The 12,289-nt window shown below is 47.2% G+C and overlaps 2 protein-coding genes across 3 annotated transcripts; one reads left to right on the top strand and one right to left on the bottom strand.

Annotated features, from left to right (window-relative positions):
- Positions 1 to 60: 60 nt before the first annotated feature.
- Positions 61 to 4,230, bottom strand: SNRPD3 (small nuclear ribonucleoprotein D3 polypeptide). 2 transcript variants are annotated; one of them, XM_054392727.1, is made up of 5 exons: positions 4,193 to 4,230; positions 3,345 to 3,494; positions 2,414 to 2,606; positions 1,499 to 1,577; positions 61 to 93 (listed from the first exon to the last, which is right to left on the bottom strand). In XM_054392727.1, exons 2-4 carry the CDS (start codon positions 3,468 to 3,470, stop codon positions 1,516 to 1,518), a joined length of 381 nt encoding a protein of 126 aa, XP_054248702.1. In that variant the 5' UTR covers positions 3,471 to 3,494; positions 4,193 to 4,230; the 3' UTR covers positions 61 to 93; positions 1,499 to 1,515. The 2 variants fall into 2 exon arrangements, with proteins under 2 accessions (XP_054248702.1, XP_054248701.1); XM_054392726.1 differs by lacking the exon at positions 61 to 93 and having other exon boundaries at positions 511 to 1,577.
- Positions 4,231 to 5,132: 902 nt separating this feature from the next.
- On the top strand, positions 5,133 to 10,685 carry GUCD1 (guanylyl cyclase domain containing 1). Its single transcript, XM_054392939.1, has 6 exons — positions 5,133 to 5,180; positions 5,591 to 5,679; positions 7,046 to 7,211; positions 7,936 to 8,027; positions 9,422 to 9,663; positions 10,116 to 10,685. Exons 1-6 carry the CDS (start codon positions 5,169 to 5,171, stop codon positions 10,205 to 10,207), a joined length of 693 nt encoding a protein of 230 aa, XP_054248914.1. The 5' UTR covers positions 5,133 to 5,168; the 3' UTR covers positions 10,208 to 10,685.
- Positions 10,686 to 12,289: the final 1,604 nt, after the last annotated feature.

The following is a 12,289-nucleotide window of genomic DNA, read 5'->3' as shown; positions in this document are numbered from 1 at the left end:
GTTACAGAGACTCAGGAGAAGCCAGATCCAAAGTTCTGGCCAAGTGATTTCCCTTTGCTCCAGCTGTGGGCACACCTCTGGGCTCTCCTGTCACTGAGGAAGGCAAGGGGACTGTACATCAGCCATAGCCAGGACACCCTTCAGGCTGAACAACTTGCCCTCCCTCAACACGCACTCCATCCTAGACTAGTCTCTATTTATGGCAGTCAACTGTTGCACTAATCAGTCTCAAGTTTCTGTTACGTGTTTGCCCAGGAGGGCTGTGGATGCCCTCTCCCTAGAGGTATTCAAGGCCAGGTTGGATGAGACCTTGAGCAACCTGGGCTAGTGGAAGGTGGCCCTGCCCATGGCAGGAGGGTTGGAACTGGATGATTTTTATGATCCCTCTGAATTTATGAATCTCTTAAGCACACTTCAGGGAGGTTTCTAATGCAAGTATTTAGGATGACTGCTACCCAGAAGAACATGTAACATGGAGCTTCTAGTGATGCAAGACCAAATACAGTTTTATTTACAGACAATTCAACAAATGAATACATGAGCTCAACTTTCATGTCTGCACAAGGGAGTCTTCACAGCCTCAGAGCAGAAAAGACCAGCTCCTGTGGACATGCTCAGCCCAGCAAGTGATGGTATGCAAGGTGTGATTAGGTACACAAGTGTTACACTGCAATAGCCTAACCAGTTGAGTCAGGTAAGAACCACTGCACTGTACTTGGAGTTACAGCTATGCCTGGCTGCTTGCAGGGCAGCTGTGCACAGATGGGAGACCTAAAGCTGATCCTAAGCTTTGTCCAGAAGATTAGCATTTGTATGGAGCTGCATTTCATGGGTGACCATTCAGAAGGCTTTCCCATACACCTGCACCACCTTCCAGCTTTACAAAACCTTTCACATTCCCCTTGAAAATGCCGGTTTTGTAGCCTATCTTCTTTGCCCAGGCAGAGGGAAAAACTCAGAATCTCTCACTGCAAATCCATAGTTAAATATCAGAGCTGTGTGTTCCTTACAAAAAAACCTCTCCTCATAACCAAAGAGAAAAGTAAGAAATGCAAGAACACAAGCTCAATGCACAGCTCTGAAGATGGACCTCTGTCTGTTGCAGGTCCCTATAAGGCAAGAGAACACAGAGCTTTGTTTCTCAGGAAGCAGCTACAGCTAATAGGACTTCAAACCACACCGTTTAGACCTCCAAGGTTCTCTTCTAATTCTTTTAGAGAATAAATGGCTACAGGGTGAAACAAGCAAAAGGAAACATCATGATCTGTGCTGAGCTTTAGAAGTCAATGCATCACACAAAGCAGCCAGATTTAGCTATAAAATCCACTATTTTATATTAAAAGCTCTTGAAGTTTGAAATCTACCTACCACGTGTTTGGCCAAAAGGAGCCCTGCATAAGAGCAGACAAGTTTTTGACAGAAACATTTATTTAACAAAACTGATACCAATGCACAGGTCCAGCTAATACCCCCTAATTAAAAAAAACAACCAAAGCACCTTGGTCAAGACCAAAATTATCTTCGCTTCTGGAAGATGTTGCCACGGCCCATCCCACGGCCTCTTCCCCTTGCAGCCACTGCAGAAAGAAAACATCAGGGATGAGTTTGACAGAGCAGCATGTTGACCTCAACAACTGACAACCAGAACAAACAACACTCAAAGCCCTCTTGCTTAGAAGCAAGGAAATGAGGCTACGCCATTCAGTTTAGAAAATTATACGAATGCAAGAAGCTTTCTATGAGAAAAGACCTAATGGTTAGGGTCTTGCTCTTCAAAGAGATGCAGCGAATGCTCTCCTACTCTGTGCTCCTCCTGAGCTGACACACAAATCTCTATAGCCCATGAGACTTAAATAGTGCAGGCTCTACAAAACTCAGCATGTTTCAGCAGATGCTACTCCCCAAGTAACTCTGCTGCATTTGCTAAGGCTAACCAAGGACTCTGCAGCCCACGATTACTCAATCTTGTTCTAAGGAGATTGCTTCCCTGAGAAAGGTACCAGTGAGAGTGAACTGCAGAGGGGCTGACAAGTACAGCTTTCCAGCAGCTTCAGCTGAAAAAAAAAATAACAGCTGGATCCTTCCCTAGGTTTTCCAAACAGCTACCAGCCACAACCACAGCAAAAGAGAAAATGAAGTTTTACATAAAGGTTCCACATACCAAGACTACTCACTAGACATAAATTATTGTAGCATCAATAGTACTCATTCAGGTAATTGGACAGTTCAACTCCCACCACGAGATGAAACACACAGAAACCCAAAATATTAACCAGCAATCTTGCAGTTTCTTACAGCTTAAAATTTCTCAGTGAGGAAGATGAGAGATTGGAAGGGACCTCAAAAGACCAACTCCAACCTCTGTTCTTCTACAGCAAAATTGGACACACACAACCATGAACAGTGTACACACCTTGGGCTTTGAGAATAGCTGCTTTTCCTCGGCCAGCTCCAGAGCCCTGGTTTTTATTCTTCATGCTCTTTAGCATGGGAGCATTCTTCAGCATGTCTGGTAAAATAAGAAACCGTATCTTGCTGCCCCTGATGTACACCTGCTCCAGCTGTGCCACTCGGCCATCTCTGTACGTCACCGTTATGTTGGACATCTGGAAGGCAACCATCAGTCAGTGCCCAGAGACCCCTCTAATCCACTTCTGTGTCACTGATCCTTTGGCCTGCAGAATACACAGCCAGGATTCCAGGATCAAACACAAAGACTTCCCAAGCACACTACTTTCTCAGCTGCAGTTGCGACACAAGGCAGCCAGACCCATTTGAATGCACTCCCAAGCCTGCTGCTATTCAAGTAGGCCCAGGACTTTTGCTTTCTCTCCTCTAGTTGTGAATTAATTTTAGATTTGTTAGTTTTGTTTTCTCACATTGAATCAGTTTTAATAAAGCTATCCTAGTCCTTACTGTTAAGGAAACATTTTGATTTCAACAATGACTGGCATAGTGTCAATCCAAATTAGGCCTTCTTGGAATGCATAAAGTAAGAAGCATTTTAGAAAGCTTCAATTTCTTAAATCAAGGCTTAATTATTTTTATGTTCCATACCTTTAAATAAAGAACTCCAGGAAAAACATGCACAGAATAGAATCTTAAGAACCATGGTACTATAGGCAGGAATGCCCAATCCAACTCTGAAACTGGAAAGAAAAAGCTCTGGCCTCTTCAGAGCTCTCAGTAATCCTGAATCCATTTCACTATGGTAAAAGCATGCAGCTTTCTTTATCCTGAGATTAACTGCAATGGTCTTTAATCACACTACCAACAAGCTGGCTATCAGCCTTTCCAGGCACAGACCAGACAGACTTCACTGTGTCCTTCTGAAGCAGAGGTACCTGACAATTCATGTTGTCTTCAGCTTCAATGAGTTTGCCTCGGTAAACTTCTCCTGTATTGGTCTCACATGTCACAATATGGCCTTCAGCCTCATGCAGGACTTTAATGGGCACTCCAATAGACATGTTTGCAGTGCTGTGGGGCTACACCTGAGCCAAGGAAAAGAAAAAAACAACACAGGTCATCATCACAAAGAAAGTTATAGATTATGTTTCACTTACCCAGCCCATCGTTTTTCCTAGGGTAAAGCACTGATTTTCTCTCTTGCCCAAAGGCACCACATGCTTTGGCAACACATTAACAAAACCTCTCTAGAAAAATCCCCACAGGAAGAAACAATCAGCACATTTTTCCCAGGTCTCTTCTGACCTAGGAAATACAGCTGTAAATACCAGATACTCGACCACTCATAGAGGCAGGTACATGTCAAACAGAAATAGCCCCAGGTGCATCCCATGACGGTACAGCCAGCCTGGCCACCTACGAGATTAGCCAAACCCGCGTGTAGCACACCCACAGGCATTACCATCAAGGAACCAGCCCGCACCACACGCCGCAACCACAACCTTCCTTCACTTGAAGGCCGCCAGCCGTGCCCCAGGGGCAGAGGAGGGCCCCTGCCAGCGGAGAGGCCCACCCCAAAAGACCCAGTAGAGCCTCTGAGGCCTGCACAGGCTGACCGCCGCCCCAACACGGCTTCACCCTCCCAGGGCCAGGCACCCCGAAGAGTCCACAGGCCCCGAAGGATACAGCACACCTCCGATGCTTCCCACAGAGCCTGAAAGAAAAAGAGGACCCTACCGCTTCCAGGCACAACCCCACTCAAGGCCAGTTCCCCACCGCCCACCTGCGCCTGGGCCCGCGCTCACTCCTAATGGCCTCCGGCAGTCTCCCGCCGTGCCCTGCGCGCCGGAACAGGAAGGGGGCAGCGGAGGCACAGCCCCGCCCCGAGCTGGGCCGTGCGGGTTCGGCACCGCCTTCCGCCGCAGCCCTGTCCTGCCGGCCGGGACCAGTCCCGTCCCACCGGCGGTGCCCCGTCCCGGGGCAGGGCTGACTACCAGCGCGCTTCTGTGCTCTCCCCAGGTCACGCCCTGACCCGCCGTGTCATGCTCCTGCCCACCGACGTACCTGATCGCCGCCGTCCACACTGCAGCGACGGCGCGGGGCAAACGCCCCGGGGCCCGGCCCCCTACAGCGCCCGCCTCCGCGTCCGCCCCTGGGGCCAGGAGGAGCCAGCGCCGTGCCGAGGCATGCCGTGCTCCTGGGCCGCGCCACCGGACGGGCCGGCTCGGCGGGGCCGGCAGTGAGCGGACGGCAGGCCCTACCGCCATGAAGAGCCCCCAGGAGGCTGGGGAGCCACCACCAGGTCAGTGCGTCCGGCAGCAGGGCCAGCCCCGGCCGCCTCGCACAACCCTCGTCCTGCGGTCGCCGCCGAGGAGCGTGGGCTGCCGGGCAGAGCCCTTCTCGGGAGGCTCCGTCGTCTGGGGGGGGAGGGGGAGGGCTCGGCTGCGGGATCTCCACGGTGGGGTCCGCCCTGGCGGAACGGGCTGAGCGCCGACTTGGGCCGGGAGAGGAAGCCTTGAGTACGGGCTTGTCGGCGACGGGGAGCTGGCAGCTCTCGCCATCCCCGTTGGAGGCCCAGGAGGCCTCCTCCGCCCTCCCGGAGCTGCGCAGCAATGTGGAATTACTGGCACCGTCCGTAGGTTCATTGCACCGAGGATCTAGAGAACGGGAGAAGTGTTGTCAGTGTTCCTTGCAGCCACAGCATATGCTGCTTGTGTCTTATCTCGGGGCAGCTGACAGTCATCGCTGAAGAACTTTGGATGTGTTTGGAAACAGGATGACTGGAAGCTGAACATGCAAAAAAATTAAAGTTTGAAGTCTTGATGTAGAAAATGCACACCTCTTATGTTAAACCTTGGGGCTTGGCAGAGGCCCTGGCTGTAACAAACTGGGGACAGTCAAAAGCGCCAAGGAGAAATGGTAACAAAATACACATCATGACAGAGTGATCCCAGGTGTGGAACAGTAAAGGAGTAAGAGATTGAACCAAATGCTTAACTGAACAGAAATACCAAATTCCCCTTAAGAAAGGAAAAAATTCCTGTCAGTCTGATCAAGGGGATAAAAAATGATGCTGAGGGTCTGCCAGCGTAGCACTGAGGGCAAGCTGTGAGGTATGGAGAAGACACTGCTGTGTGCAGTGACCTCTTTCTTGTGTTACTCACCACGGGGTGTTTCCACTACAGCTGACTGCATCCAGCTGAAAGTGCCAGTTGTTCAGCAGCTGTACCACTGGGACTGTGGGCTAGCCTGCTCCAGGATGGTGCTTCAGTAAGTGACTCTCTGGTGGGAACGGGTGGAAAATCACATCCCATGGGAGAGGGATAGTGGGAAGCAACATCTCGGGAGAAGAGTGGTGTTGGAGCAGCCGCGAGTCAGCTCAGTCACGAGATCACATATTGGCAGGTGCCCTTGCTGTTGCTTAGACCTGGCACAGCAAGGAAAAACAGAAAGGTGAACTTCAGACCTTTTTGCATAACTGTTCTGACAGATGCAAAGTACCTAAGACCTCTGGAGGTTGGCATGCATAAACTGATGAACAGTTATCCCTCTCCCTGATACCATTCAGAACTGATACTGGGCCCAGCAATTCACCTGATTCCCTGATGTCAAGTGAGGAGGAAGTTTCTGAGTAGGTGGCTTCTGTCCTGCTGAGTCCCCAGCCCATGTCACGAGTGTTTTTGCTGCAGTGTTGAAGCTCCAGAACTGTGTAGCCCTTTGGGGTATTTTTGGTTTTGTTTTGGGTTTTCTTTTTTCTTTTCTTGAACTGGTAGCTGTCCTGCTGAACTCCTCTTTCCTTCCACAGAGGAACATGAGCTTAGGTGCAGGAGAAATACCTATTTAGATGTCCACTTAGTAGATATGAAGCAGAAGATTTTCATTTCTCTCCATCCCTTCTGCCAAGACGTTAGTCCGTGTGCTGGTAATTTCCCATCTTGACTACTGTAACCTCTGCCTCTTTATTCCCTTTACCTATTTGCCACTCGAGTCTGCCCAAAACTCAGCTTCCAAGTTTAATCTTCTCACCCTGCTGCTCTTTGTTTGCCCTGCATTCTCAATTGCAGTCTTTTTTTTTTCTTCTTCATTTACTTCCATTTGTTTTCAGACTTCCAGAACTCTCTGTAACTGTCTCTCCCCAACCCTTTGCAACCTGTCCCAAGCTTCCTCCTGACTTCATCTCCCCTTTTTTGTGTTTTGTGCTATCAGTGCCTAATACAAGCTTCCTTTGATTATTTACCAACTACCTTTCCAGCTCCTCCTTTTGAAATCCATCTGTTGTGCCATGAAGCAAGTTTTAGTCTTTAACATTTCTTTCTGTGTTTGCTCTGATGCTTTGTGCATTTAGCCTGTGAACCCTTCAGGACAGAGATCTATACTTGGCTCAGTATAGCTTGCCTATTGTACAGCAGTATGAAAGAGTCGAGATACTCATACATCAGCAATAAATCCAGTTAAATATTCCCCACTCCCTTCCCTCCCCTTCAGTTTGTGGCTCCTCTGTGGGTCTGGGGGTTGTTGTTGTTGTTCTTAGCCAAGCCTAGTGTTTCAGTTTTATGCCCTGTGATGTGGAGGCTTGGGCTGCAGCACACATTTTGCTTCTTCTCAGATCTGTGCTTCCCCTCCTCTAATGCTGCAGGTACCTGAACCTTTTGGACAATGATGAATTTCAGAAAGCCATCCAGGAGCTCCAGCTGACAAAGAGCATCTGGACTATTGACCTGGCCTACCTAATGCGGCACTTTGGTGTCAGGCATAAGTTTTGCACCCAGACACTTGGAGTGGACAAGGGCTACAAAAATCAGGTGAGTGGCCTTAGCTGCTGGGAAACAGCAAACAGATTTAAAAGCCCTGTGTGTCAAGCTGTAAAAGCTCTGCTGTGTTCCTGACAATTAAGCACAGTGCCTGTAAGCGAGGCTTGCCTGTTGCCAAACTGGCACAAACCTGTTCTGAAGGCAAGGCTTGACCCAGTCCCACTTATTTCACAGCTGTGATTCAGGAATAGGAATTAAGAAAAAAAAAAAGTGCTGATGAATGGTTCAAGCCCCTTTGACAGCCCTGGAGACTGTAGCCCTCTATCTACAGAGCAGGTACAGCCAGGGCAGCAGCAGCTTCCACACTTCCCCACCACTGTGCCTCAGCCCTGACCTCAAGAACCTCGCCCCTAGAGGTGAGAGAGTATCTCAGCCTCCATATTCATTAGAGCTTGGCCCCTTCAAGACTGCCAACAAAGGCACCAGTGTGGACCTACAGTGGCAATGGCCTTTATAAAGTAAGCTGCCCAGTACAAACCAGACAGGCCTGTCATGTAGGCAGCTGCATGGCCACTGGATGGAAACTGCAACAATAACTGGCCAGAAGTGAATTTAAACTTCTAATTTAGAGCAGGAATCCTTGTCCTGTTTCCAATGAACTGCGGGAGAGTTCTCTTTTCCCATAGCCCATCTCCAACTTAGGCGGGCCCTTGCTTGCAGAGATTGTAAGTGGTGGATGGTAAACATCATTGCAGTTCATAACTTATCTCCACAGTCATTTTATAGGAAGCACTTTGACACAGAAGAGAATCGAGTGAATCAGCTCTTTGCACAAGCCAAAGCCTGCAAGGTGCTGGTGGAGAAGTGGTAAGTTGAGTTGCTTTCCTTTCTCTTTAGAGGTTCTGTGGGTTCCCTGGTTCTTGTTGGAGTCACCTGAAAGCTAAATTGGTGGGAGACTGAAATCAAGCCCTGGGCCTTGTCTGTGAATTAGAGAGTCTGCTATGTCTGTCTTGACAAAAAAAAGTGGACATGGAGAGTTAATAATAAAGTTTGTGGAAAAATAGTTATGGCATAGAATAAGTGATCTGAAAATGCTGACAGGAGTTGACTATTGTTTATGTTTTAAATGTGGTTAGCCATCAGAGAGTGCCTGCAGCACTCAGCATGGGAGGGCTACATGGGCACACAACTGATTGTCCCCAGAGCTCTGTTCCTAGACAGAGGCACTTTTCAGCTAGGGAGGATGAAACTAGGAACCTCTCTGAAAGAAGGGGGAAAACTGCAGAAGTGTTTCAGAGCTGACAGTGATGTTCTACATGGGGCATAACTAAGTGGCTTGCATCCTGCTTTATGGTGAAGCTGGGTTTGGGTCTCTGTTGTCCAAGTGAGGTAAATGACTAGGAATAAGAAAAGAAGAGAGTTAAGTGTAACTTGCAGAATCAGTAAGTGTCCTTTTACCAGAGACCCCATATGGCACCATCTGTTTAACTGGAGCTGTGACAGGACAGAAGGGGCAGTCAGGCCACCTTGCTTTAGCAGCCTTAAGGTTGCGGCCTTGAGCAAGGCATATCTGGCTGTGCAGCACTGAGGCTGGGGCATCAAAGAGGAGAAATGATACTAGGAAAGATAAAGCACCTGAGTTCCATCAGGCAGTGCATGTAGCCCTTGGCATGTATCCAGGGGACGAGTTACTAATGTGTGTGGGTGGCTTTCCACAGAGGGGGTTAGGCTGGGTGGTTAATACTCACCCTCTGTAGGAAGGACAATAGAAGTAAAGCCTCAAGAGCATCATGTGGTCCCAAATTGCAGCTGGGAGAAACAAACTCCTCTGTGACAGAGGCAAATTTCTGAAGAAGTTGGTCAGTGATTAAAAAGGCATTAACCACTCAGGCAATAAAGATTTGGTGCTTCAGAAGCTTTTCTAAGAGCAGGAGAAAACCTTCATGTACAATTTCCCCACAACAACAGCCTCTCAAGTTAATGAGTTGGGCACTCCTTTATTATTTCTCTCTGGGGCACCTGCAACACTCTGAGCTTGAATTTATATTATTGCAGAATCCAGAGCATTTCTGTAGCAGCAATGAGATCAAAAAGCCCTACAAACTTTGTAGCAGAGCTTGCAGGGTTATAAGCAAAGAGCTGTGACATAAACCCAGCCATGCCAGCTGCCTGTCCCAAACAACTGTCCATCATCACACTGATTGTATAGCAGTCTCTCTCCAGAACTTGTTTGTAAGCATGTCTGGTTTTTTTTCCTGCAGCACAGTAACTGTTCAAGACATCCAAACCCACCTATCCCAAGGTCACATAGCCATTGTCCTAGTTAATGCAGTCCTGCTGTTGTGTGATCTTTGCTCCAGTCCTGTCAAATACTGCTGCTTCCTCCCCATTGGACAGAAGTGCTTCTGCAGGAGTCCTGACTACCAGGGCCATTTCATTGTGCTATGTGGCTACAACAAAGCCTCAGGGAGTATTTACTACAACAACCCTGCCTATGCTGACCGTGAGTAGCCTGTTCCTGTTGGGTGGCCTCAGCAGTGTGACACAAGTCTGTCATGCAGAGCCAGAGCTGGACTGCCCCTGGTGGCATGCATGGAATTCAGGCATCACTAACCAACCTGTCACCAGGCCTTTTGCCACATTAGTTGAATCAGTGCTGTACTTGGGGCTGTGATTTACCTGAGGAATTGAGCTATGCATTCTAGCACACTTGTTTGGCTTTCAAATGGGTTAGTGAGAGATGCTGAACTCTTCCTATTAGCAGAGTATAGCAAAATGGCTTTTGTCACCCATTTACAGCACTGCCTCTGTGAGCACTGTCTCTGAGGTGGTAAGAGGCTGATCAGCCTCCTTTGTGTACCAGTTCTCTTTATAGAACCTGCCAGACCCAGTACAAGATCTTTTCACAAGCAAATCCTCCTGCATTTTTACTAACATTTTAATTGTCCTCAACAGGAACTTGCTGCACCAGCATCAGTAACTTTGAGGAAGCCAGGACAAGTTATGGCACTGATGAAGATATTCTGTTCATCTACACAGACAGCTGACATCCACACCTGATGCTTTCTGGTCCTTTCCTGTGCAGCCTGCAGGGCAGCTGGCTGCTTGTCTCAGGACTTCCCCTGCAGAGACTTTGCTCCTGAATTGCAGTGGGATCTTAAACAAGGGAGGCTTTACAGACATTGCTAGGACTATATTGCAAATCCTGTCTTTACCTTTTTTTTTTCCCCCCGATGACTTGTCTGGTTTTGCCCTGTGTCTCAGTTGGTGGTTGGGGGTTTTTTCCCCTCGTTTTCAATGTTGCACATTTGACAGCAGTTTTAAAATACAGGCCCAGTGCCTATTCACTTTAGCTTATTTTCAGATTAAACACATGAGAAAGAAAGCACCAAATTAATTTTAACACCTGGTGATAGATGCATAGCTTTAGGTAAACAAAACTAGAAGACAAAGAATGAAAAAAATACTTGTTCCTCTGTCAAAGCATCAAGGGTTTAGCTTCATCCTGAATCTAGGGATTTGAGATTTAGCAGGGTCTCAGAGAAGGAAAAAAAAAAACCCAAAACATAAACCACTATTTAAAAATTGCCTTTTTAGCTCATCAGTGTTGTCTGCATTGTAGGAATAAAACCTTTACTCAAGGAAACTTCTCACTTCACAGAGATGTAGCATTTATGCCACTGCTTTAAATTTGCAATTGTGGTTATTGGTCTCGTTTCCTTGCACTGCAAACTTAATCTCTTGGCTAAATCCTCTAGGATCCCCTCTCAGAACTCTGTATCCCCCCAAAAGTTTAAGTGAAGCTATTTCATTAGTAGGCTGAAATCTTTATTGTTCTTTGCAAAATTCTCTGAACATTATGCCACCTGCATGTGCCAGTTTCTGTAGGATCCATTCTGAATATAAACTTTAAACTTATTAAGCAATGCAGAAAATGCTTTTCCACACCAGTGCTACACAAACAGTCAATACCTGGCATTCTACGCTGAATTAGAACTAAAATTCTGAATCATAATTTGAGCCAAATTCTGCTATTTTACTAGTTTAGTAATCTAAGAGCTGGAACCAATGAGGAGGGAACAGAAACATCCCTCTGCTACAAGTCACAAGGCAGGGACTGAGGTTTCCTAGCTCTTATGCTACAGCTGATCAGGTTGGAGTTAACTGTGTTGAGCCACTGCCAAGTCAAAAGTTAGCAGGCCATTCATCTTTCTGAGGGTTCCCACACCTTTGGCCTGCTTTCAGGAAAAGAGCTGTTCAGGTTCTAGAAGTGTGTGGAATAACAGTCAAAGGCCATTGTTACTCACAGGTGGAAATAATAAATAGTAATCTACTTTCAGCATGCTAAAACAAAATTTCTAAGAGAAAACATTTTGGTTGTTGGCTTACTGAAAAGCATCTGGAAATGTAAGCAAGTAGCATCGAGTGCTCCTTTGGAGAAGGGCTGGAACCAGGCACTTCAAATGCAGCAGCCTTTAAGAAGTTAGGGACACAGCAGGTGTGAGAAATCTTCAGCCTACCAAATTTTGCTTTTCACTGGTGAAGCTGGAGAAGCCATTCTGGCATCTATATTTGCCAGATGGATAAAAGATAGGATGTGAATGGTGAGCAGAAGAACCAGTACATTACTAGAAGCAGAACCCCAGAGGAAAGTACAACCCCTATTCCAGATGCTGCCTTCCAGCTCCTCCAGGTAAGTAACAGGAAGGCTCCTGTACTGATCTGGGCATTTTTTCTGTCCAAGGCCAAATTGATGCTGTTTGCTTTAGAGAGATTGCATTAGCTCTGTGCAGGTGCACAACTGCAGGCTGGTAGATGACTTCCTCAGCCCCTGCATTTTTCAGGTAGGTAGCTCATTACCATTAAACTGCTCCAGGGTTTACTTTAGAGCAGACTTGATTAACTAAATAAACCCAGATTAACTCAATAAAACCAGTTCTTGCAAAAGGCTTGTGATTGGCATTTAGCCTCTTACAGTCCAGGTATCCAAACGCCTATCTTGAGCTGCTTATATGTAAACCATGAACTTCAGAGCACATTAAGTGTAGTAATACTGAGTGTTAAATGTTTGGTACCCAGGGTTTAAAGACTTTAGCAAAACTGAAAGAGAAAGAAACGTGTTTAGGCTG

This window comes from Indicator indicator, chromosome 26 (genome assembly GCF_027791375.1).
Source record: "Indicator indicator isolate 239-I01 chromosome 26, UM_Iind_1.1, whole genome shotgun sequence".
NCBI lineage: Eukaryota > Metazoa > Chordata > Aves > Piciformes > Indicatoridae > Indicator > Indicator indicator.
The sequence above is the reverse complement of the archived record's forward strand: the minus strand, read 5'-3'. Positions and strand labels throughout refer to the sequence as shown.

What these genes read in the sequence shown, in the direction of transcription:
- GUCD1 (XM_054392939.1), top strand. An exon ending in ACAAGGGCTACAAAAATCAG is followed by an intron (nt 7,212 to 7,935) that starts GTGAGTGGCCTT and finishes TTATCTCCACAG; the next exon opens with TCATTTTATAGGAAGCACTT. An exon ending in AAGGTGCTGGTGGAGAAGTG is followed by an intron (nt 8,028 to 9,421) that starts GTAAGTTGAGTT and finishes TTTTTCCTGCAG; the next exon opens with CACAGTAACTGTTCAAGACA.
- SNRPD3 (XM_054392727.1), bottom strand. Translation starts at nt 3,470, where the DNA reads ATGTCTATTGGAGTGCCCATTAAAGTCCTGCATGAGGCTGAAGGCCAT. An exon ending in AAGACAACATGAATTGTCAG is followed by an intron (nt 2,607 to 3,344) that starts GTACCTCTGCTT and finishes GTTGCCTTCCAG; the next exon opens with ATGTCCAACATAACGGTGAC. An exon ending in AGCTATTCTCAAAGCCCAAG is followed by an intron (nt 1,578 to 2,413) that starts GTGTGTACACTG and finishes TTCTTTCTGCAG; the next exon opens with TGGCTGCAAGGGGAAGAGGC.